This window comes from Asterias rubens, chromosome 3 (genome assembly GCF_902459465.1).
Source record: "Asterias rubens chromosome 3, eAstRub1.3, whole genome shotgun sequence".
NCBI lineage: Eukaryota > Metazoa > Echinodermata > Asteroidea > Forcipulatida > Asteriidae > Asterias > Asterias rubens.
In genome coordinates this window covers 16000991-16028362 of record NC_047064.1, presented here as the reverse complement: position 1 = coordinate 16028362, position 27372 = coordinate 16000991, and the positions used below count along the sequence as shown (strand labels likewise).

The window sequence follows — 27372 nt, the reverse complement described above, 5'->3', positions numbered from 1 at the left end:
CGACGTAGTACTCGAGTACGATTAATACCGAAGTAGTACTTGAGTACGAGTACAGAGGTATTACTCAATTACGAGTACCGAGGTAAAGTACTCGAGTACGAGTACTGAGTTATAGTATTCGAGTTTTGGTACCGAGTAATACTCAAGTATGAGTACCGATGTAAAGCTCTAGTATTAGTATCGAGGTTCACTCGAGTACGGGTACTACCGAGGTAGTACTCGAGTAAGTACCGAGGTAGTTCAGTGAGTTCGAGTACTAAGCAGTACTCCAGTACGAGTACTGAGTATAGTATTTGAGTACGAGAACCAAGTAGTATTGGAGTACGGGTACCGAGTATTTGTCGAGGACGGGTACTGAGTATTATCTAGTATGGGTACCGAGTAGTACTCGAGTATGGGTACCGAGTAGTACTCGAGTACGGGTACCGAGTAGAACTCGAGTGCGGGTGCCGAGTAGTTCTTGAGTACGAGTACCTAGTACGGATAGGCCTACCTTGTACGAGTAACACTGATACGTAGTCTCTACTTCATAGCTGGTTCTGGGGCTGGTGGGGAGACGGGGAGTGGAGGCCCGGGTGGGTGGTGGCTCAAAAGTTTTATGATCCCACTCCTGCCACCAACCCACCCTACGGGCATGCCGATTATTTATGTGTTCGTTTTGTGATCAACGAGTGGGGAACGTGCGTTATCCCAAAACTGTTTTCGTTCAATGGAGAAAATAACTGTACATGAGTTGGGTGATAACAGGATAAACTGAACTTCCCCGCGCAAAAACAAACCTGCAAGCATTTCGTACTGGAACCCCATCCGAACAAAAAATCTGTGTGCAGTTTTTTTGGGGGCCGAGCCTATACGCCTATAGCAATAACATGGATAATGTAGCGTGGACAGATGCAGTAATTGACACAGCCAAAGCTGTGTGGCCAAAAACATCCGGGGCTGCGCAGGGAACAGAAGGCCTGCTGTCGGCCCATCTGAGCCGGGGAAGACTGGATCGAAGGAAACACTGTTCCTTCTGATTTTGAGTCCGGTGTAGATGGATAGATAGAACTGGGCTTTAAAGAGCTGTTTGTAATTGGAACATTACAGCCTGAAATAAGAGAATCAAGGGCGGGTCAAGACCACAACTTTGGGGGTGGGGTCCATTCTGACAAAGATGGACCATGCGAGCATGAAGCTTTTACGGCGTGGGGTCCTCGGCCCGCTTAGAGTCCCCGACAAATTGTGCATTCTAGATGCTCTGTTGTGCAATCAGACAAATTTCGAGGTATAGTTATGGATAATTCGCCCTTGCACAGAATGCAGTTTGAGTAGTAGTGCAAGTTTATTCAGGGAAGTTATCACTTTTAATCACAGCCTAGTGTAAAGTGTGTTTATACAAATATCGGTGTGGGGTTACAATACTGATAGTTATTAATTATCGTGCAGCTGCCAATTATAATGGGGCATATAGAGCATTACTTGATAATTTTATGATTTGTTGTCAGATTAATTATTTTTTTGAGTGTTTCTTTTCAAAACGTTAAATGGAAGATCAAGGAATTTCTTTGCATTTTATACACATCCCCATTGTAAATCGTAATCGAGATGACTATGTGCCAAATTTAGTTTAAATAATGAACTATTTGACTGTTCTCCCTTCTCACCAAAGTTTACACAAAGTTTCCTTTTAAAAAAAGCAAACAAAGAGTTTTTGTTTCACATACAAGAAGCATAGAACAATAGCCAAAACAAGACAATAAATAACCACTGTTTCCTAAATTTGCAAACCTACTGTTTCCTGCTGTCAAATAGGAGATCAGTAGATCTTGTTATCTACTTAATGATTTCCCTTCCAATACGTTAAGTATCTCTTTAAAAAATTTGCCTTGAACAATTTCTTTGGTTTTATTTTGTGAGATTTAGTTGTCATCGGGCAAAACAGAAAATGTACATTCCGAAGGCCGAACTCATGTCTGACTTGCATACAAAACGTTAACGTCAGCGTATAATAATTGTGGCTTCTCAAAGAGTTCGTATCCGTCCCTTAAAGGCACTTTATAGACACTAATAAATACTCAAACTAATTGTTAGCATAAAAACTTACTTGGGTACGAGCAATGGATAGTTGTTAATAGTCCAAAACATTGTGAGAGACAGCCCTCTGAAGAGACAGCTTAAACATGAAGTGATTTACACAAAAAAACATTGACATTCAAATGCTTGACTCGTGAAAGTAAGAAGTCTAAGGTACATTATGGAGTGAGTGGGAGGCACCGGACACTATTGGTAACCACTCAAAATAATTGTTAGCATAACAACGTACTTGGTTACGAGCAATGGATAGTTGTTGATAGTCCAAAACATTGTGAGAGACAGCCCTTTGAAGTAACACAGTTTTTGAGAAAGAAAAAAATTTCCACTAAAATATTTGAACTGAATTTGAGACCTCAGCTGAGATCTCGATTTCAAGCCATCTAAAACCACACAACTTGTGTGACAAGGGTATTGTTCTCCTAACTTGGACAACCAATTGAGTTCAAATTTTCACAGGTTTGTTATTTTATGCATATATTGAGAATACTGGTCTTTGACAACTACCAAAGGTGTCCAGTGCATTTAATGACACACAATGCGCCTCAACATTCAGTATTTACATGCAAGGTATTGTGTAGCTACGTTTGAAGTATGAGACCTACTCATTTACATAGCACCATGTAATGTTTGCAAGGTGTTCAATATGCAGCCAATCAAAATAGGAACACCGGGGTGAACCCCTTCTCCATTCGATAAGTGCACATGGGTTCATTTACGTGCGCTACACAACACACGGGACCAACGTCTAACCGTCCCATCCGAAGGATGAAGCCATCATGGTCAAGTGTTTTGCTTAAAGACCAATCGGGACCCGAACCCACACTGATCAGAAACATCAGAGCTTGAGTATGGTGCTCTTAACCGTTCGGCCTCGACAATAGTCGTAAACGTAAAGGATGACGCAATCTCGTCGAGCTTTTAATGTACAAGTTTTAGTCATCGAGGGCCTATGTTTTAGTTCAGGACGTAAGTTGGTGAAAGTAGTCACTTCGTTGCATTTACAAAAATGGCAATTGCAAGGAAAACCGAACGTGACAAAACATTTGAAGATGTGAATTATAAATAGTATACAACAACAAATTACTGAAGTTTTGACCCTAGCAGAGTCTTTCTCGAAGGCTATAAATATAAAATAGTGGCTAGCTGTTATTGCCGTATCTGAAATTATTCAAAATGCCGCTTAATCATAAACAGTGTAAAATGACCTCGTGTTTAATCACCGACAAAGGTTTGCGATTCGATCTTGCAGATTTACCCCCTGGTAATCGCACCATTGGACGGCAGGGGGAAGCCCACACCAAAGTGAAAGACAAATTTCACCCGCAGTCCGGATTTGGTTTTGGCTTTAAGAGCTTAGCGGCTGGATTTCGTCTGTTTGAAAATACATCCTGCTTGTTTTGCTCAGACAAAATGCAGGCGTGTTTTTGTGAATCGGGGGAAGAAATGACCGGGACCAATGACAGGGATCAATGGCTCTCACTGTTTGTTTTTGTATAGTTCTTGTGAAGGATTTGATAAAATATTATTGTTTTCTTCTTCGTCTCATTTGTCATGAATGCGTGAATGATATAAATATTAAATTTGACAAATATCGAACTATGCTTAAAGTTTGAGTGAGTATCACCCAATATCGTTATTTTTAAAGATTAATCATTACACTTAAACAAACTTAAAGCAAAATAATAGGTCACCCCGACCAACAGATGTTCCATCCACAGTCACTACAGAAACCCATTGACTAAGGTTGCCTGACCCCACCCCCACGCATCACTCAACCCACCCCGACCCCACCCCATATCTATTTCACCTCTAGTTCAGTTTTTAAATCGTAACACGTCATAAAAGCAGCCGTATAGGCGACTGCTTTATACTCCGACACCACTATGTTCCAACAACACTATGTTCCGAAAAAACTAATGATTTACACGCTATAGGGTAAAGAGTTATGGTCCGGGGTTAGGACTGTAGGGTTAAAAAAATACACTGGACGTCGGAACATGGGGGTGTAAGCTTAGCTTGCAGCAGCATCACGGCCCATTATTCAGATGAAGACAGTCAAAGCGACTGATCGAAACGTGAGGAACTTGTCATCTCCGCCGGTTTACTCTCCGGTAGAGCCAACACAACTTGTACCATATTAGTTTCCACTGGCACTTCCGGCAATTCCTATCTAGATTAGATTAAAAAACAAACACGTCCACCAGTTACCCGGTTTCCCTTTCCAAGTTCCAGTGACACATTAAATACTGTAACGATGAAACATTCACCTATCAGTCGTTAAAGGAACGCTGCAGCAAATGTTTTCAAGAGTACATCCACACCATATTGTGCTCATTAACACACCGACCGTTCACATAGACACTCACGCAGTATGGACGGTCAATTTTTCTTCCAGGTGTTGGCAATTTTAGCCAGATGGTAATTTTGTTCTCGGGACAATTAGTTTTTAGATACACATTTCATTCTTTGAACAAACCTTACCCCCCCCTAGTATTAGTAATCTAACCAACCCATTCCATTTGATGTATACTAATTTTTGGGGGCCGACGTTTTACGGACTACAATAAAGTATGGTGTGCTCGGCATTTTCATGTGCAATACCGACTTAATAAGAGCTGAATTTAAAAGAAAGGTATGCCTTTTAGTTTTGGAACCATTCGACTGTTGTGAACAAGTTCAAAGGGTAGCCGCGTTTTGGAGATTTTGCCCCAAAGTCCAAAGATGTTACTGCCGAGATACAAACTGATTTTGTTTACATAAATCACCACAATAAAGACAGTGGACACTATTGGTAATTGTCAAAGACCAGTCTTTTCACTTGGTGTATCTCAACATATGCATAAAATAACAAACCAACCTGAGAAAATTTGAGCTCAATCGGTCGCAGAAGTTGCGCGATAATAATGAAAGAAAAAAACAACCTTGTCACACGAAGTTGTGTGCTTTCTGATGCTTGATTTCGACACCTCAAGTTCTAAACTTGAGGTTTCGAAATCAAATTCGTGGAAAATTACTTCTTTCTCGAAAACTACGTCACTTCAGAGGGATCTGTTTCTCACAATGTTTTATACTATCAACCTCTCCCCATTACTTTTAATCAAGAAGGGTTTTATGATGATAATTATTTTGAGTAATTACCAATAGTGTCCAGTACCTTTAATTTGAAGTGAAATGATTCTCAAAATGCTTTATACGTTACGCTTGTAACCAAAAATATTTATTGCCATAAAGGGAGAGATCACCAAACGTAAAGTCCTGTCACTCTCAATTGTCATGGGTCATTCAAGAATGACAAGGTGGGACATTTCAAAGGGATCCCCACCCCCCCCCCCCCCCAAAATCCCATTTATTACGTAAATACACCCTCAAATTTCAAAGCCAACCCGCAAACCACCCACCTTCCAAGCAAGATTGATACCCCATAGTCTCACCTGTAGGTCTTTTATAATCGGCTGAGGTCAAACCGTTTAAGGGATCTGGCGGCTTCTTTGGGCCACACTAAATCTTCGTGTTAGGAATACAACAGCATTAATCACTTTAAGAGTTGAATTATTAAAGGAATTGAGAGGGGGAAAATGGTTCCTTTGGTATAGGTTCCACTCGCCGACTTCATTATTGTACAAGGCCTGGTTTACTATTAAACAGACCCTTAAAGGCATTGGACACCTTTGGTAATTGTCAAAGTCCAGTATTTTCATTTGGTGTACCTCAGCATGCGCAAAACAAATCTGTGGAAATTGGGGCTCAATTGGTCATCCAATTTGTAAGAGATGAATGAAATAAAAAACCACCCTTGTTGCACAAATTTGTGTGCTTTCAGATGCCTAAAAAGATAATAAAATGCTTCAGGTCTTTTGGTTTTTTGAAATGACCTCTTTCTCAAAAACTACGTCACCCCAGAGGGAGCCGTTTTCCACAATGTTTATACTATCAACATATCTCCATTGCTCGTTTACCAAGTAAATTTAAGCTATGAAATATTATGTGCTGAGCAGTGATCATGACCTATTGAAAATACCATGGAGTGTGCTTTGTTTTTAACTGATCCATTTTGCTAACTCTTGCTAATAATATTTTATATAGGAAACACTTTCTGCATAACGTCACTAAACTGTACCCTAGGCTTTAGTTACAGCCATCTGAGACGGTAACCAGAGGGACATGGCGGCTACCCTATCCAAATGTTTGTCTTCGTGACAAAATTGAACGTCCCAATATTTCGAGTTTCTTTTGTTGTTAATTTAATTACCTCCTGTGAATATTACATTGGACGGCCGGCATTTTAGTATTCTTGATTTGTGACGCTGTTTTTGAATAGTAGTCGCCTGTAGAGGGCGCAACATTGGCTGGTTGGGTGGCTAGTTCAGAGGGACTGGGCAAGTCTACATATCTGGTTAAAATAGCTAGGACCCAATTTCATAGAGGTGTTCAAAAAGCAGCTAAGCACAAACCAATGAATAAGTTTACAACTGGTATCCGGTTCATTTTTGCTTAGCAGAAACGTGTAAAGCAATGTTTTCTGCTTATCAGCTCTATGAAATTGGGCCCTGATGTGTGTTTGATACAGATATCTTCCCTCCAGTAATTCGTGTTGCGATATCGGCGACTACGTTTATTAACAAAATTAACGTCTCCACTGAAGACTAGCATTTGAGTTCCCTTGGATCAGAGCCAATCACTCTGAGACCAACCCGACATGTTTTCTGTCAGTGGGACATGACATGTTTAACAACAGGCAGGCGACTTCAGAAATTCATGTTTCCTCCTTTTTTGTTGACAAGGGCCATGTCATGAAATTCTGAGAGAGGCAACAAACGTAATCGCTCGAAAGTTGCGTCTTTTTGTATCGACCAAGATATTTCAAATGAATCCCGAGTTATAGAAAGTTGTTTTAACAATTTTCAGCATGGGTTCTATCGTGGTCATTTAACAACTTTGTTGAGCTGGTTACAATTTCATAAAGCCTCTAAGCACAAAAACGTCCTTAGCACAGAAGAAAATTGCTTATATTAAAGTGATTCCGAGAAGTGGCCTACCCGCATGATATACCCGCATCGCATACATTTCCTAAAGCACTGATGGGCAGACGTTGTTAATCGACTCATAACAAGTCTATTTCTTTGGACGTCAAATTCTGCCCCGAGTTCATACAGGTCCGTCACTCACACGCACAATCCTCGCCGTCCTGCAGTTTGCTTACAAGAAAAACCTCTTCAATTGATTCTTGTAAGCACTTTAGTTCACGTTTAGTCCAAATCACGAGGTTGATTTGCTGTGTTAGAATGACCCCAATCACCCCTCGTTTATTTACAATGGTGAGTACAACCTGATAAAAGTATGCGCTTGGAGGAAAAGTGGTCATTCAAAGCTTAAAGGGAACAACATTTTAGATTTGAATTGGCCTTGTTTTCAAGACCACTAAAAAAGTTTCCATCAAAAGTTGACCATTAAAAAAAAATTTAAACACCTTTTTTCCAGATGATTTACCTGATCATTGTCATTTTCTTTGGGAAAACAGTACAAATATGTTATTTTAATAAGATATTATTAAGTTTACTTAACAGTATTTACTGAATAGTTTGCAACGAAGGCTGCTTGTTCAAGCTTTGTGAATTTTCTTTGAAAGTTAGTGAAAATAATCAACACTGCTATTGCAAATAACACAAACAATGCACCAAAATAACAAAATGTACCGGTACCCACTCGTTATACCTTTAAAGACAGTGGACACTATTGGTAATTATCAAATACTAGTCTTCTCACTTGGTGTATATCAACATATGCATAAAATAACAAACCTGTGAAAATTTGAGCTCGATTGGTCGTCGGAGTTGCGAGATAACTTTGAAAGAAAAAACACCCTTGTCACACCATGGTCACACGAAGTTGTGTGCGTTTAGATGCTTGATTTCGAGACCTCGAATTCTAAACTTGAGGTCTCGAAATCAAATTCGTGGAAAACTACTTCTTTCTCGAAAACTATGTCACTTCAGAGGGAGTCGTTTCTCACAATGTTTTATACTATCAACCTCTCCCCATTACTCGTTACCAAGTTAGGTTTTATGCTAATAATTATTTTGAGTAATTACCAATAGTGTCCACTGCCTTTAATAAACAGAATGTAGTTACCGACGTCCAGACAACTGCTTTAACCCGTCTGAAATCAAATGATGCTAGGGGTGATCAACCCCTTTTGGAGCTGCGTGTTTTGGGGTCAAAATGGTACTGATGAAAGACTGATAACACTTTTGCATAGGGGCACGTGCACATTTCTTTCGAATTCCAACGTGCAAGTCGATATTAAGTCTTAAAAATGTGCCATCCAACCTGTTGAGGTCCGGAGAATGTCTAAATGGCCACTTTCTGAAGGTGTAGAAAAATCTATCGCTTATAAATTATTAGGATGACGAGAATCTTCAAATCAAGCATTAAAGGGACTGGACACTTTTGGTAATTACTCAAACTTACTATTACCATAAAACTTTACTTGCTAACGAGTAATGGGGAGCTGTTGAAAGTATAACACATTGTGAGAAACGGCTCCCTCTGAAGAGACGCAGTTTTCGAGAAAGAAGTAAATTTCCACGAATTTGATTTCGAGACCTCAGAATTAGATTTTGAGGTGTCGAAATCAAGCATCTAAAAGCACACAACTTCGTGTCAAGGGTAATTTTTTCTTTCATCTCTTACCATCTCTCAACCCTCGCCAACAGATTGGGCTCAGATTTTCACAGGTTTGTTATTTTATGCATATTATTATTATGTTGAGATAGACTGGTCTTAATAATTACCAATGGTCAGTGTCTTAAAGCAAAATGTTTTGATGTATTTCTTGGTGTGTCGACATCCTATTTAAGAATGTCATTAACCACTGTTGAGAAAGCATCGTGACCCGACCCGAGCTGAAAAATAGTTATAAAAAATTCATCAAATTAGGTTTGTTTTCAGATAGTTTGTTATCAGATAAGTAATAAAAAAGCTTTAGGCCAGAAGTCTTTGATTATTTTAGTGAGAAATTACCCCTTTCTCAAAAACTACATTTTATACTATCAACATGTCTCCGTTGCTCGTTACCAAGGTTTGTTTTATGCTAATGTATTCTGATAGGTTCGTTTGTAACGGTGTTTCTGTGCAGAATCATTGTAATTATTTCATCATTGTTTTAATACGGTCCATCCTCCTTGATCCAGTGGGACTCCCTCTTCAACCCCCTACCCGTTTTATCTCTGAACATGCCCATGCAGACCAAACTGAGTCATTAAACGATTAATGTAGGTGGACATTCCACTTTCACGAACCGTTTAACAAGACACTGTTAACTGTCACCTCGCCCGAACCCGATGACACAACAAACCAAACTTTGGCGTAACGTTGGATAACGACCTTTTCCCCAGGGAGTGATCGTGCCTAATGCGATGTCAAACTCCCACAGCCTCATCTACAAATTACTCCAGTGTAGTGACGTGGCCTTGGCCTCTTTGGGATGGAGGTCGTCGTCGCTATTTATTTTATATTTTCAGGTGATAGGTATAGTAACGACCTTTCCAGTTATTGAAAACAACTTTTTAGAAAATCAAATAAAGTTGGTTTGAGATGATTATCTTTCTTCTTTGGGCTAACCAAATTATGTAATTCCTGTTTTGTACCTGAGTGTTTACCTTTTAGCAGTAATTGCAGACCAACCTTATGGGCATAGACAGCTGCGTTCCACAGGGTAAATTGTACCATGTATTTCCCTAACTGCTGGATATTTCTTCACCTGTTTGTGTCAGTAATCCAAAAACAAAATCCAAGCTCAAATGATACACTGGGTAGTTTGTTTTAAAATGGAGTGTACACTTTTGATAGTTACTCCAAAAAGTAAGTACCTTAAATGCAGTGGACACTATTGGTAAATACTCAAAATAATTATCATCATAAAACCTAACTTGGTAATGAGTAATGGGGAGCGGTTGAGAGAAACGGCTCCCTCTGAAGTGACGTAGTTTACGAGAAATAAGTAAATCTACACGAATTTGATATCAAGCATCTGAAAGCACAAAACTTCGTGTGACAAGGGTGTTTTTTCTTTCATTGTTATCTCGCAACTTCGATGATCAATTGAGCTCAAATTTTCACAGGTTTGTTATTTTGTGCATATGTTGAGATACACCAAGTGAGAAGACTGGTCTTTGAGAATTACCAATAGTGTCCATTGTCTTTAAAAACTTACTTGATAGAAAGCTGTTGATAATAATGTTAGAAACTGCACCATTTGAAGTGATGTAGTTTTTGGAAAAGGGAATTTGTTTTACTCAAATATTGACTTCACGCCTAAAGCCTTTTATTAGGCATCTGAAAGCACAACACCTATTTTACGTAAGGGTGTTTTTTCTTTTATTATTCTCTTGCAAATTCGATGACCAATGAGTACAAATGTTCACATTTGTGGAAGTGTAGTTCTCAACTTGAAGTAGCCGTCCGGCCTTGTGAGTTGGGCGAAACCTCATTCGACAAAATAACACAAAATCTAATCTGCGAAGTTTTCCAGTGACGCTACTCGTTGAAACAGTTGGTTTATTTCACCGCACAAACCATTGTTGAAATGCGTGTTTTACTCGTGTTTTCAAACCACTTCAAACGCATTTTAAGATGGCCGAAATGTCTCTGGACAGTGTCATTCTAAGACCACACAAGGAAGTCCCATTCTTCCGACGTGTCATCCGTTTTGTATATCAACATTGTATGGTGTCATGACCGGTAATGTTAACCGTTGCTTTAAAGGCAGTGGACACTATTGGTAATTACTCAAAATAATTATTAGCATAAAACCTTTCTTGGTGACGAGTAATGGGGAGAGGTTGATGGTATAAAACATTGTGAGAAACGGCTCCCTCTTAAGTGCCATAGTTTTCGAGAAAGAAGTAATTTTCCAAGAATTTGATTTCGAGACCTCAGATTTATAATTTGAGGTCTCGAAATCAAGCATCTGAACGCACACAACTTCGTGTGACAAGGGTGTTTTTTCTTTCATTATTATCTCGGAACTTCGACGACCAATTGAGCTCACATTTTCACAGGTTTGTTATTTTATGCATATGTTGAGATATACCAACTGTGAAGGCTAGTCTTTGACAATGACCAATAGTGTCCACTGCCTTTAAGGCACTATTGGTAATTACTCAAAATAATTGTTCGCATAAAAACGTAGTTGACGAGCAATGGATAGCTGTTGATAGTATCAAACATTGTGAGTAACGGTTCACTCTGGAGTAACGTAGTTTTTGAGAAAGAGGTAATTTTTCACTCAAATATTAAATTACTTCAGGCCTGGAGCCTTTTATTAGGAATCTGAAAGCACACAAAATGTGTTCAACAAGGGTGTTTTTTCTTTCTTTGTTCTCTTGCAATTTCGATGACCAATTAAGTTCAAATTTTCACATAGGCCTAATTATTATTTTATGCGTATGTTGAGATACACCAAGTGAGCATACTAGTATTTGCCAATTACCAAACGTGTCCAGTGCCTTTAATTCAGTAACGTGACTTTCTCCGTTCCATTGGCAAGATGGTTCTGATAGTTTACACTGTGACGTCACGACCTACCCTACCATTGTTTAGCGCGAGCGAATAACACCACTCTTGTCATGTCAATATTTCATTTCGTGGTTTTCGGTTTCTTCTTATCATCTGATAACAAAATACCCCACAGGCTGAGTTATTAATTATTGGAAAGTATTTAGATTATAATAGTGAGTGGAGGTAGAAGATTGTGGTTAACCTTGTATATACTTGGAAATGTAATGTTTATGTTGGTGCCTCTTTAAAGGCAGTGGATACTATTGGTAATAGTGTCCACTAATTAGGTAGTTAGAAGACTATAGCCTTCACAGTTGGTGTATCTCAACATATGCATAAAATAACTAACCTGTGAAAATTTGAGCTCAACCGGTCATCGAAGTTGCGAGATAATAATGAAAGAAAAAAAACCTTGTCACACGAAGTTGTGTGCGTTTAGATGGTTGATTTCGAGACCTCAAGTTCTAAATCTGAGGTCTCGAAATCAAATTCATGGAAAATTACTTCGTTTCTCGAAAACTACATTACGAGCCTTTTCTCACAATGTTTTATACCATCAACCTCTCCCCATTACTCGTCACCAAGAAAGGTTTTATGCTAATATTTATTTTGAGTAATTACCAATAGTGTCCACTGCCCATTGCGGTGTACAATTAGTGGCATGGTCGGTATAACATTGTTAGAATATTCTATAAATTATGGTCTGTGTCACTTTCTTTTGTAAAAACGAATTTCAGTCGAAACGGCATTGATTTGTACCGTTTGACTGGTACCAAGAATTCCTCTTTATTATGCAGACTCGTTTTTTTTGTTTTTTTGACATTCGCTGACGTCACGTGTCAATTCAAATATCGCTTCGAGTGAGTACATCAAACAGTTATGGTATTTACACCATTTTAAAGTGAGGTTAGAGACATTTTATTGACCTGATGAGGACCATCTGAAAATGTTTGACCATGGAGACCTCCTTAAAAAGCTAAGTCTACCTTTGGTTTTGGAACGTTTGATTTGTTATGTAAATGTTTAGATATTGAACAATAACACTGATAACATAACAAAAAAATCAAAAAGGAGGTAGCGGGTTTGAAATAATATTTCCGAAAACCCAAAGCGGTTTGTCCACGATGAATAACCCATAACTGTATACGACAGTAACGTTTCTCGAATTCAAATTTTGTGGTATAAAAACTTATATTTTTGTCCATAACCACATTACTTCGAAATGAAATGATTACCAAAATTATTTCTACCATCGAAAGAAGCCCTTCTTCAAGTATACCAGGTTTGAAGAGGATATTTTTTGCCATGAGGGCGTAATGCTCATTCTTACAAAAACTTTCTCTCCTCTTGGTTTTCTTCCAGGTTGGAGGTCGTGGGCTCCCTGGTCCCCGTGCCCCGTCTCATGTGGAGACGGCATTCAGACAAGACGTAGAATGTGCGTCCAAGACGTGCCGGATGCCTGCGAAGGAGCGGCCGAGCAGAACAGGCACTGCAACCTTTTCGAGTGCTCAGGTAATAGTGACTTCTTATTTGTATGTGAAAATGGGGAAATGCTTCCCTTTTTCTACTTTTTTTACACGTTGCTTTGGAGGGTTTCAAGAGACCTGTGCAAAAAAAACGCGATTTCTTTAGTTTGACTAGACTATAGCGCGCATATCCGTCAGCGCACAATTTCATAAAGCTGCTTAAACAGAAAACATTGCTTATACTATTTTTTTGCTATGCATATTTTAACAGGATTACCACTTACAAATTGTACATGTGACAGGGTAGTTTGGCTGGTAACCTTATTCTGGTTAGCAATATCTTGTAGCGCTTAGCTACTTTTTGTGCCATGGCAGATCTACGGAATTGTATTTCCCTGCAAGGTATGTGGGACTACGTTTGAATTATGAGACCTCATCGTTTACATGCAAAGGTATACAAGGTGCTGTGGCGCAATATGCAGCCAATCAAACCAGGAACCCCTCATCGACCCCCCCCCATTTTTCGATACGTGCACTGTGTCCTTTTACGTGCGCTACACAACAAACGGGACCAACAGCTTTACGTCCCATCCGAAGGACGAAGCATCATGTGTCTTGCTTAAGGACACAGGTGTCACGACTTGGACTCGAGCCCAAACTCTGATGTTAGAAACACCCGAGCTCTTAACTGCTATACAAAGACACCCAAAGAAAGTTAAATAGAGGAGGTCACGAGATGACCTCTACCCTCTATAGTATTATGACCCCTTCCAATAACGTATCACCTGTTTTATTATTAATATTTAAATTAATTAGACAAAACTCTACGAAATTCTTACAGTAATAATCACCTGTTTTGTTATTAATTTTTTGATTTGATTTTGAAACTATTTATCGTCTGTTGTATTATTAATATTTAAATTGATTTGAAACAAAAACCCTCATGTGTAATATTTATCACTTGTTTTATTATTAATTTTTGATATGATTTCGAAAACTGTTTATCATCTGATGTGTTATTAAAAGTTGATTTGAAACAAATTGCATTTAAATAGTTAGCCTTGCCTTCCAACAATTGTGTTTCTGCGATGCAGTACGTAGCACAAATTCTCAAACTGACCGTCCGATCGGCAATTTAATATTAATTTTTGTTATTTTTTTAACTGATTTGAAAACTAATTTCTCACATGTTTTATTAATGATATTTGAGTTGATTTGAAACAATTTTTTAAATCACGAGCCTTGACTCTTAATAAATGTCGTTTTTGCGATGAAGTACTCGCGCAAATTGGTTAAACTGTTCAAGCTGACCGTCCAATCAGCAATTTCCTCTCGCGAGGCCAGTGCCACTGTTCAATTACCTCATTGGTTGCATGCACATAAATCAATGTTAAAATCACAGAGGATACTAGCGCGTGTAATATTTACAGAAACTTGATTTCTGGCAGGTTTTATATAAACCAAGTATATGAACATACAGTTTTCAGCTCAGGCTGAAGCGTGTTGAGAAAAAAAAAATGATCGTCATTATTATGACTCAAAGGCATTATGTAATAATTGTTGGCATAAAACCTTACTTGGTTATGAGTAATGGAGAGAGGTTTGATAGTATAAAATATTGTGGGAAACGGCTCTCTCTGAAACGTAGTTTTGAGAAAGAAGTATAATTTTCCACGAATTTGATTTCGAGACCTCATGACAAGGGTGTTTATTTTCTTTCATTATTATCTCGCAACTTCGACGACCAGGTTTGTTATTTTATGCATATTTTGAGACACACCAAATGAGAAGACTGGTCTGTGACATTTACCAATAATGTCCAGTGTCTTTAAAGGCAGAGTAGACTTTTGGTAATTTTCAAAGACCAGTTTCCTCACTTGGTGATGCATAAACTTACAAACATGGGCTCAACACGTTATCGTTGTTCTAAGAAAAGAAAAAACACGTTCTTGTTGCACAGACCATCTATGGTGCAACCACTGGCACCTTCCCTTAAAAAATCTTGACAAGCCGTTACAATTCACAACGTAATCGTTTGTGTTTTGTGTTGAGTTGCATGAAGGTTGGTCATCAGGGGCCCTGACTCGGGGCCAAGAATGGAGGCATCTCGTCTCATCAACACAGTGGGGTTCACTTAGGTACACGTAGCCAGGTGCCCCGTGAGTTGCTGTGTATCCACGCGACTAACTACATGTTTGTATTTTTTTTCCCATCACTCTATAGGAAGTGGGGAAATTTAGATTAGCAGAACGACTGACGCCAATTATTGCCTAGACTCGGTGGTTAGAGAGATCCACCTCAGTTTAATAGCACCGTTTTACATAAAGCTTAAAAGCACAACAAATTGCTTAGCACGGAAAAGTACTGCTTATCAGTTAACAGGTTACCAGCTACATTAAATATGCATTGGTGTGGCTTATGCCCCCACTTCATTTTTGCTAGCAAAGCAATTTGTCAAGCATTTTGTTCTGTTAAGCAGCTTTATGGAATTAATTAGGCCCTGGTAACCATCTAGCGCTCCCTACCTTGTACAACTATTTGGTACCCGCAGACCTGCTAAGCGTTTACAGCAGCCTCCGTGAGCACGACCCTTGACTTTTTCTAAAAGTGCATTCGTTATATTTCATGCCTATACGAAACACCGATCTCTTTTCATTAAATATAGACTTTCGAGTATAAAATATTCGAGACGCCAAGTAAACATGGATCACTGAGATAAGGTGTATAACCTTCAGACCATAGGAAATTCCCACCTATGGGCAGTATTATAATCTTCCCTGTTTATTTAGAGTATGGAACAATTTCCTGACAAGCCAGGATAAGATTTATGAATTTTATATGACAGGCAATCCTTCTAGCTCTGTTTATCAGTGTCCGATTTGTATATAAGGCGACCCGTGGCATCCGAAAGGAATGTTGGTCTATACATAATTCTTCGCCACCAGTCACTCCTTCCTTCAAATTATGAAGATAACATTTCTCTTCTCTGTACAATCGTTTAAAGGCACTGTACACCTTTGGTAATATTGTCAAAAATCAGTATTCTCACTCGGTGTGTCCTAACATAATACAAAATCTGTGATTTTTTTTACTCAATTGGTCATCGAGGTTGCAAGAGAATAGTGGAAAAACACCTTTGTTTCACAAGTGTGTGTGCTTTCAGATACATAAAGGGTTTCAGGCCCGAAGTCTTTAAATTTTTGAGTAAGACGTTGTTTCCTCTTTCTTAAAAACTATGTTACTTCAGAGTGAGCCGTTTCTCACAATGTGTTCTACTTTTAACAACTCTCCTTTGCTCATTACCAAGTTTCCAGTGCTTTGAAAGCCACGGTGCAGCTGTGGTGATAACTAAAAGAATAAACGAATGGTTTCTAGTCCCAAGCTATACTTTTTTTAAATTGATTTTCAGATGTAAAAGATCTGTTGCAGTACATGTCCCTGTCTTCGTTCCCTGCCGGTGTGCGTCGATCACCCCGTCGTTGGAGAGCCTTCCACGTCTCACAAGACGCCGTCCTGAAGGTCCCAATCTCCCGCGTCTATCCCGAAGGCTTTCCGGAAGAATTCTCCATCCTCCTGGTGGTCAAGCCGCCTCGCTACTTCGCCAGCAATCTCAACGGTTACCTCTACGCCGTGTTGATCACCGGACCGGACGGGGAAGTCCAGCTCGGGGTCCAGCTGAGCTCGTCACCCGCGCTCGTCTTCAGCCGACAGGATGCTGTGACCGGGAAGATGCGACCGGACGCAGTGAGCTTCTCCGGGTACTCGGTCCTGGAGAGGAAGTGGCACATGTTGGCCTTTAGCGTGAGGAGGGATTCGGTGACGATGTTCGCGGATTGCACCAGGGAGTTCGGGGTGGAGCTGGAGGACGGTCAGGCGATCAGAGTCAACGGACCGGGGGATATTTCCATCGGGAACTCCAAGCCTAACATGATCGACATGTACTTTGAGGTAAAATAATTATATTATGTTAACAATTTGCATTATTATTTACTCATCAGTGTGACAGGGGAATTGTCAAAACGAAAATGAACTTAGATCCGAGCCTTTCTTGAAGGCTAAAGAAAGACTCTGCCAGGGCCCAAACTTCAGGCCATTGACTACTATTTGAGATTGTTAAGAATGAGACATGCAATATGCAATGTGTTTATACACGCCTCGTGTTTATGTTATTTTTCACATAAATAAAATCTAAAAGCCTATTGATCAAGTTACTCTGATGGTCCATTTCGGGTCCTTGGTTTTTATTTACAGTTTAGGAGTTGATGAATATAAAGTAGTCATGTTTGAAGTAGTGACGGAGGTGGTGGCTGTGCGGGGGGGGGGGGGGGGCTGTGGCTCGTTTTGAACCAATTCATTCCAACTCACATTTGTTTCCATTTTATTGCAAAATGAACTTTCAAGTAAATCGATAAAGATGGGTTATCAAACAAAAAGGTATAAAGAACTACTATAATTTATTTTAAAGGAGACACAATGACAAGAAGGCATATGCAAAAGACTCATATAGAAATGCGTTTTCAGAACAGAACTTCGGAACAGAACTTTAATTACAGAATGAAAAACAATGACAAAAACAGAAAAGAAGAAAGAAAAAACGAAAACGCTAGGTGCTGGACACTATGCAACTTAAAGCACATATGCTTCAACAAAGGTGTTTTTGTTTTCATTATTCTCTTACAAATTCGATGACCGATTGAGCCCAAAAGTTCACAGTTTTGTAATGTGCATTTGCTGGGATACACCAAGTAAGGAAACTGGTCTTTGACAACCAAACGTGTCCAGTGCAGCTATGGACGAGACAAGAGGGTTAACCATAACAAGAAACTCAAAAACGGAAATGGAAATCATTACGAAAGTCGTAAATTTTGCCAAAACTCAGAGGATTTAAAGGTGATGTCATCGATCATAATGTTGTCATTATCAATTCATCTCAAAATCGTGCATAATTGATTGCAAAATAAGACATAGGCAGTGGACACTATTGGTTATTACTCAAAATAATTATTAGCATAAAACCTTTCTCGGTGACGAGTAATGGAGAGAGGTTGATGATATAAAACATTGTGAGAAACGGCTCCCTCTGAAGTGCCATAGTTTTCGAGAAAAAACTAATTTTCTACGAATTTGATTTCGAGACCTCATATTTAGAACTTGAGGTCTCGAAATCAACCATCTAAACGCACACAACTTCGTGTGACAAGGGTGTTTTTTTCTTTCATGATTATCTCGCAACTTCGATGACCGATTGAGCTCAAATTTTCACAGGTTAGTTATTTTATGCATATGTTGAGATACACCAACTGTGAAGGCTAGTCTTTGAAAATTACCAATAGTGTCCACTGCCTTTAAGGAAGCGAATGCTGAACATCATTCCAACCTGTTTACTTCCACTCCTTCCCCAAATGGACTCACTCACTATACCCTCGATATAATACAAATTGCTCCATGAAACAAAATCCCATTCCAGGCTCTCATTTATGGGCACATTTATAAGTTAAAGGCACTGGACACCTCATGTAATTGTCAAAGACCAGTATTCTCACTTGGTATATCCCAACGTACGTATACAAAAACAAATTGTGTGAACATGTTATTGGTTGTAAGATAATAAAAAACAACACCCTTGTTGCACATTGTGTGCCTTCATATGCCCAAATAAAAGGCTTAATGCCTGAAGTATTTTAATAATTGACTGAGAAACTACCTCTTTCTCATAAACTACGTTACTTCCGAAGGAGCCGTTTCTCACCATGTTTTATACCATCAACAGCTCTTCATTTCGCGTTTATTTGTACTTTTATTTTAAATCTGAGGTCTCCAAATCAAATCTGTGGAAGTTTACTTCTTTCTCGAAAACTACGTTACTTCAAATGGAGCCGTATCTCACAATGTTTATACCATCAACAGCTCCCCATTAAAGGCAGTGGGCACTATTGGTAATTAGTCAACATAATTGTTAGCATAAAACCTTACTACGTAACGAGTAATGGGGAGAGGTTGATAGTATAAAACATTGTGAGAAACAGCTCCCTCTGAAGTGACGTAGTTTTTGAGAAAGAAGTAATTTTCCACAAATTTGATTTTGAGACCTCAGATTTAGAACTTGAGGTCTCGAAATCAAGCATCTAAATGCACACAACTTCGTGTGAGAAGGGTGTTTTTTCTTTCATTATTTCGACGACCAAATGAGCTCAAATTTTCACAGGCTTGTTATTTGAAGCATATGTTAAGATACACCAAGTGAGAAGACTGGTCTTTGACAATTACCAATAGTGTCCACTGTCTTTAACACGTAACCAAGTAAGGTTTTATGCTAATAATTATTTTGAGTAATTACCAATAGTGTCCACTGCCTTTGACTAATAGTAAAACATAATTACTTCTCCTTCTCTCTCTCCACCAAACCATTCCTCAGGGAGATATTGAGCAACTGGCATTGATCAACGACCCGGATGCAGCAGCCTTGCAATGTGCAATGCCCATGGGAACGGTGAGTTCAGGTCTTCTGCAAAGATGCTTTATTTTTCTGCCAAATTTTCCATTAGGATCCCCACATCATCCTTTCAATGGGTGAAGATTGTTTTCATGTGTGACGATGAACTTGTGGTCTATATTCGTTCGGTAATGACTCTGATCATTTAGGACAATAAAAACCCACTGCGTAAGAAGCACAGCAGATTTAGATAGTAGGCATATATTGCATTTTGTGAAACTTTTCACGATTTCTTAGTTCTGCAGAAGATATGGGAAAAGTATCACTTTTTGTCCACCAGTATTGGAAAATGAGAAGCGTTACTGACAATTATGTTTTTCAGAGTGTGTATTTCAAATCTATATTCTAACCGCGTGAACAAAACCGCTTCAAATTTACCAATAACTTGTTACCATCTTTTGAAGTTTAATTTTCACAGGTTAGTCGTATAGTATTAATCAATAATAAACTGTGGATTCCAATTACCAAACGTATGTAATCCCATCAAAGATGTGCAAGGTGCATGTGGCTGACAAGGTAATACATGAAATGCAGAATGACGAATTGAGCCTTTCATTAAATCAATTAACAAATTGAATTAACTGTTCTAAAAATTTACTTTGGGATCCTTTGCCAACAAGTTTTGTTGAGAACTGCAATGACTAATAGGGAAAGTACTTTCACATACAAACTTGTCCCGGTCTTTTGAATAATTTCAGTTGCAATACACGCATACAATACCGGTGAAGGTAAATCTATAATAATGTGATCATAAATTTAATTATATAGTGATTGCGAAATCAGCAATAACCTTGGTCGGATTCGAACCAGTAACCCCGTGATTGCAAGTCCTGCAGTCTTAACATTTTTAAAATCGTATTATTTCAATTTAAAAACCTTATTGTGCTGGGTTATTACAAGTTTTTGTTTCCAATCACAGTTTGCCTCTGAATCGACATGGACCGCGTTGAACATCACGGACGATCTACAGAAAGATACTGACAGTCATCTCACCCTCCCCGTTCTTAACAGCGGAACGACGGCCAAACCCAGGCCGAAGGGCCCCGGTAAAGAATCGCACGCACCAATCGCATTGGACGACCCACCGACCACGCCGACCCTCCATCGGCCCGATGAGAGCGGATCTACCAATGATGAGCAGCCTTACAACGGAGCCGTCCCTGAAAACGTGTTCCCATTGCTGACAGAGCATACTATTGGTCCGCAGACAACCACGGCGGTGCCATTTTACAATGAAAACTTTTTCGATGTCGATATTGACGTCATCGACTGGGCTCCGGATTACAGCAAATATCCGTCATCGATTCCGTTACCAGACAAGGACATCAACTACAAAGAAGGCAATGAAATATTCTACGTACATCCGCCAGGGTCGCCGAGTCGTCCTACTTCACCGTCAAAAATACCAGGCCCAACAAATCCCTCGAATGAAGACAATAATCTTAGAACTAAAGCACCACCGAATTCGATCATTGCGACTACCACTCCCTTAGTGCCACCATCAACTACGACTCAAATCACGACAGTTCCCACGACAGTTCCCACGACAGAACCGACGACACTGCCCCGATTGGAGCCGACGACAAAACCCACGACAACGACTATCGCGATCCTGGAGGAAGCAACCACGACGGTACCGTCGATTGCGACGACCGTGGACACCCTGAGGCGTGAGAGTGCGTACCGGCCGGAAGACGGAGACGCCGGTCGGCATGTCTCTGCATTCAGGGGGAACCCCGGGGTGCAGATCGAGGCCGACAAAGATGGTACGGAGTAGAACAAATTTACTGCAAAATTTGTATAAAAAACAAAACAAAAAAATTAACAACAAACAACAAAGAACAACACACTCATGTTGTACTCGGTGTTGCATAATGTGCCGGATGGCTAATCAATGTATAAATTTGTAAGTTTGAGTATTCTTTATTATTAACACTAAAAATCACTTTTAACGGCACCAGCAGAAGAAAATCGCGGGCACCCACAGTAATTGCCGTGGTGCCCTATGAGTTTGCTAAGGTACACGTGGCAAAGTTCCAATAGACATATAAATGTTGACTCCCTACCAAAGAAGTGCACGTCCCTTACCAGAGAAAACAATACCGGCCCCTGCAAGGCCTGCAGCATGTTAGATTTCGTTTTCATAATTGTAGTTGTGTATATTTTTGGTTGGAATGTTTATGTCTTCGATAAATTCTCCACATTTGTTTGTTAACTCCCTAATCACACGAGGTATTGAATTGGATAATGCTACATTCAACTATGGTATTGATTTTAGGTGATTCTCCCACACTAATCGCCCAGCAGCCATCTTGATTAATTACTTAATACCAAGCTGAGCCTATCTGGAAATATAGTCTGGAATCCTGGGATGTATTGCTAATTAGTGATACAGTAATCACATCACCAGGGCCCAATTTCATGGCTCTGCTTACCGTAAGCACAGAATCGGCGCTTACGGAAGCAGGGATTTCTGTGCTTACGGCAAGCCTATTTCACGGGTTAGCGGCGAATTTTGGCGTCTGCGCGTGCGTAATCCACGTTACTAGGCATTCTACGCTTACAAGGCTAGCGCAGAAATTCGGCGCTTGCAAGTAAGCAGGGAATCGTGATCGTAAGCGCAGAATCCGGCGGTTAGCAGAGCCATGAAATTGGGCCCTGTTGTGCAACCAGGCAAAGATGGTTGATGTGTGATAGAGGAGTTGTGAACTTTGACCCTCTTCAGTTCTGGCACTGGACACCTTTGGTAATATTGTCAAAGACCAGTAATTCTCACTTAGTGTATCCAAACATAATGCTTACCACGTGAAACTTTTGACTCAATTGGTCATCGAAGCTGCAAGAACATAATGAAAGGAAAAACACGCTTGCTGCACAACCTGTGTACAGATGCCTGAGAAACTTTTAGTTCTGAGCAGACGATACAATAATCTCACTTTAAATAAACATATCTAACATTCATAGATTCAGTTACACGTGATTACTTATACTCAACAAATTTATGCAATAATTGCATAAGTACTTGTTTACAAAAATAATTGATGGTTTTCTAATGTTTTATTTTAGCAAACTGGTCTACTTGGAGTACATGTAGCAGAACGTGTGGCACTGGTACCCGCTACCGCTTCACGCGCTGTCGACCTGACTCCAGACTACGGGACTGTAAAACAGGACGGGGGATCGCTGCCCAGACTGTCACGTGCAAACTGGATAACTGCAATGGTAAGTGTAAAATGTTTTAATTAAGAATTTACCACGTACGATAATAGGCAGGGGGTATCCCCTAAACGTTCTCCCACCCCCACCCCTAAAAAAAGTCTAAAAATAAATAAGAATTCTTGAGATTTCAAGCACACGACGAAGACACAATAACTTAAAACTTAACTTAAATGCATTTATAAAGCGCTTTAACACTGTTTCAAAGCGATGTACAGTCAAGAACAACATTAAAATGCAGGATTAAAAAACATGAGCAAAAATAACAATATTATGTTTTTTTTTAATAATACACAACAGTTAAAAAAGTAGTAAGAATTTAGTAAAAACAATGCATTATAAACAATCATATAGGGGATACACTTAACAAACTGGGGGTGTTAAAGTTGACACAATCGGTGTTGTCACAATTGCCATTAGAAAATAACAATTTACATCTTGGGATCTTAAAATGACACTCAATTTCTGCAAAAACAACTATTTTTTATTAGTGTTACTTTACCGACGCTGTCTTTAGACACTCTGAGTTCAAATGTAGATTTAAGTTGTTTACATAGTTTGACAAAACCCTTGCTTGAACACCCTGTTCAACTTGCAGCCAACTATATAAACACTGCCTGGTGAATTTCTAATATTTGTAAGTTTTGTTTTTGAAAGAGTAAAACAAAACTTTCACATAATGTCAACTCCCACCACATGGATCATTCATAGTACAGGAAATACATGTATAAAATAACACTCCCTCGGGTGAAATAAACGTGTAGTTCGTGATGATGCACTTTCATTTAAAACTATAAATACCAGTTTTATGACTTCTGGCGATTCATCTTTCTGTTCCTCTCGAATTATGGTAGAATATGTGTTCGTTATTCTAAAACCAACGAAGGCGGAGATTGAGTCACAAAATGTTAAAAGCTCATTAGGGAATAACTAAATTTTGTAAATTTAGGTCTTTTATAAGGAAGGTACAATTATATTATTGGCTTTGTGATGATATAAATCATTATTTTCTACAGACCACTAGTTTTAACGGCAAAATGTACATTCGAAACCATTCGATTGTTTAAATCTTGTATAAATGAAGGTATGTACAACAGAACTAACGTGTGAAACTTCATTTCGTAAAGTTGTAGCCTTTTTGAGACATTGCCAAAAGTCTTGACTGGTTATACGATCATCGGTGCGTGATTGTAGACTTTGAAGACAATTCCAGCGCATATGCCCATTCAAATCAGCTTTATCTTTACTTGACAGCATGTCATAAATGAATTTGTGTGGATGAACTATTGAAACAGCGAGACCCATACTGAAATGGATCAATTTTACCCGAGAGTCATCTATTCTATACACATTTTTATTTACAGCAGTTAGATAAAAACACATGTGTTGCACTCTAAAGGTATCCGCATCTTCACCTGGGTTCAAGGTTGTTTAACTGAATCTCCACCCCCAGGGGGACACAAGTTGAACATGACCGCTCAACAGGGGGAAAAGGGAATTAACAAATCTAATCAAGTTATCAACTGTATGTAGTGGTTAATAATTTCATCGAGTGGGCATTCATTCAATCACCCGAATGGGGCATTTGGGAAACCGTAAAAAAATATATACGATCAAGCTTTAACAAAAATATTGTTTCGTGCAGATCAGGAATCAATTATATGAACATTCGTGGAATTGATGGATCATTCCAATTCTCTCAAGGCGTCACCCCCCCCCCTTCATTTGACTGATGAGCTTATTAGTGGGTTTCTTTCCCCTATGGGTTTTGATCACCTGTTTACAATTTGACGCAACACCTCTACAATTCAGCGGTCACCTCCTCATTACCGGCGGGGGGATAGAGCGCTAGAGACGGCGTGTTTAGGGGACGGTGACTACATGCAAACATTTGACCTTGACGGTGCAGGGTTGAATGGCAGATCAGAGACTAACCTCTTTACCATTAATTAGTCATTCCGTTTGTTGTGTGACATTCTCAGTTGACTTATTCTAGAAACAATACTTCAATACTGAACTTGATTAATTAAAAGTTTGAACAATTCTTTTAGAACAACGTTCTTAGTCGTCAAAGGCACTGGACACTATTGGTAATTACTCAATTCTTTTGTTAGCATAAAGACTGAAAGGAACAAGCAGTGGGGAGCTGTTGAAAGTATAAAACATTGTGAGAAACGGCTCCCTCTGAAGTAACGTAGTTTTCTTCCTTTCATTATTGTCTTGCAACTTCGATGTCCAGTTGGGTGTCAGTTGCGTCCACATTTACAGGTTTGGTATTTCATGTAATGTTGATATCACCAAGTGAGAACACGGGTCTTTGAGAATTATCAAAGGTGATTGGCATTTTAAGAGAAAATATTTTCATTTTATTTTTCACGAAGTACCTGCGTTGAAGTGGTCAGCATGGAGCATGTGCAGTCGAACCTGCGGTGACGGAGTGGAGATGAGGATGGCCTATTGCTACGACAACAACGTACCCGGATGTGAGAGCGGACAGAAAATAGTCGTCGAGAGAAATCTATGCCGAAATCGACATTGCTTTGGTAAACAAATATTTTGTGTACATGTGGCGTTCCATATAATATGATCATGGCGTGGCAGGAGATTCTGTGTCCCCACCTCCCCAATATTACGGCGAAGTGTGTACAAACCTGGGCCCAATTTCATAGAGCTGCTAAGCACGAAAATTTGCTTAGCATTAAATTTCTTCCTTGGTAAAAACAGGAATACCAACCGAATTTCCATTTTGTTGCATTTTCTAGTTACTGGTATTCAGCTGTTGTATGCTTATCTTGAAAATCACGTAGAAATGTGGTTGCGAAATCCTGTTTTAATCAAGGCAAACATTTGATGCTGAGCAGATTTTTGTGCTTAGCAGCTCTATGAAATTGGACCCTGGTCTGATAGCGCCCTCTTTTGAATCATCCTCCTACACCCATTGTTAACGGCCCATAATATGGGGACATAATCTCAAATGGACCGATTTCCCTAGGACATCTATTGCAATCAGGGTCCACATTATTTTCATGTTATTTTCTCATTCATTACACTACAGATGTCTGCAAACCAAGCTGCAAAAATGGCGGCTTCTGTCGTTCGGACGGCCATTGCGCATGCCAAGCAGGATTTGTTGGTGCTAGCTGTGAAACAGGTAGCCTACAACTTTGTAAATGTATTTAAGGGGAACGTTGCTTTGGATCGGGAATTGGTCTATGGAAAGCGTTCGTAATTTTACTTTTGAAAAGTGTGGGTTGCTTGATGTTGAACTCAATGGAGTCGCACTGTAGCAAATAAATTATTGCAAGGAACATTACAGAATTGGAAAAGAAATACGTCTAAGCTCACAGGATTCACATTAAACTTACACGGTTAGAAAACATCCCTTAAAATATTTCTGTCTGTCAAATTATGGTGGAAAACATTAAGTGCTTGCACTGCTATAAGCAGCTGTTTTGTTGGCAAAAACATTTATGTAGTGTTCCTATAACCACAAGGGACACCGACTGGAAAGAATTTACTTCACTTTTGGGTCTGATTTTTCCCCACGTCTATCTTCCTTCTTTCTCTACGCATCTTTACCGAGATGACACTGATATAGATAACACTAATGAAATAACCCGGGAAACAAGCCACCAGAAATAATTCAACTTGTTGCAGATGTTGGGAAGGATTATAAAACTTGTAATAAGGTTGTATTGATGGAAAATATTGGAAGATACAGAATTGATTTCTTTGGCACAAACATCCAATCAATGTTTCCTGCCATAATGATGATGCGCAGGGCCCTCGGGAGCAAGAGTAGGAAATCAGCCCATCGTGATGATCAGTCAAAAAAAAAAAGAAATTATAGATGTTTCTCAAATCGAAATGTCTCTTCCCCCCTTAATGTGAACTCGGAAGATTTGGGTCGGATCATTAATAACTTGTTTCGCCAACTACTGTAGCATTCCCATCACTCAGAACTCTTGTCCCCCTCCCCAGAATGAGATCTAAAGAAATACACAAAATGGTGCGATTCGGTAAAAAAAACAACTCATGATCTCACGCGCTGACTTCAAACAGCCGCCATCTTAGAGCGAAAACGTTAACGAAACAATAAAAACGCACAGATTTGTACACTCTGCGCACTGGTTTGACCAAAATGAACATCCTCTTGTTGAACTCTAGGTGAGGGCGCACTATTGATATGATAAAGTGCATAATGTGTCGTTGTCCCCTCCTACCCTACTCCCTTAAAGGCACTGGCCACTATTGGTAATTACTCAAAAGAACTATTACTTGGTAACGAGTAATGGGGAGAGGTTGGTAGTATTATAAAACATTGTGAGAATCGGCTCCCTTCTGAGAAAGAAGTAATTTTCCACGCTTTTAATTTCGAGACCTCAAGTTAAGAATTTGAGGTCTCGAAATCAAGCATCTGAAAGCGCACAACTTCGTGTGACAAGGGTGTTTTTCTTTCATAGTTATGAACTCCGACGACCAATCGAGCTCAAATTTTCACAAGTTTGTTATTTTATGCATATGTTGAGATACAGCAAGTGCGAAGACTGGTCTTTGACATTT

The 27372-nt window shown here is 39.4% G+C and overlaps 1 protein-coding gene across 1 annotated transcript in view; it reads left to right on the top strand.

The window, feature by feature from the left end:
- The window catches only part of LOC117288101, a 57756-nt gene that overhangs the window by 19270 nt on the left and 11114 nt on the right, over window positions 1-27372 (top strand). The window contains exons 2-8 of the mRNA XM_033768800.1: window positions 12997-13146; window positions 16510-17048; window positions 19516-19590; window positions 20513-21359; window positions 22660-22815; window positions 25191-25352; window positions 25865-25960. Of these exons, the coding sequence (XP_033624691.1) occupies window positions 12997-13146; window positions 16510-17048; window positions 19516-19590; window positions 20513-21359; window positions 22660-22815; window positions 25191-25352; window positions 25865-25960 (2025 nt within the window). The remainder of the gene's footprint in view (window positions 1-12996; window positions 13147-16509; window positions 17049-19515; window positions 19591-20512; window positions 21360-22659; window positions 22816-25190; window positions 25353-25864; window positions 25961-27372) is intronic.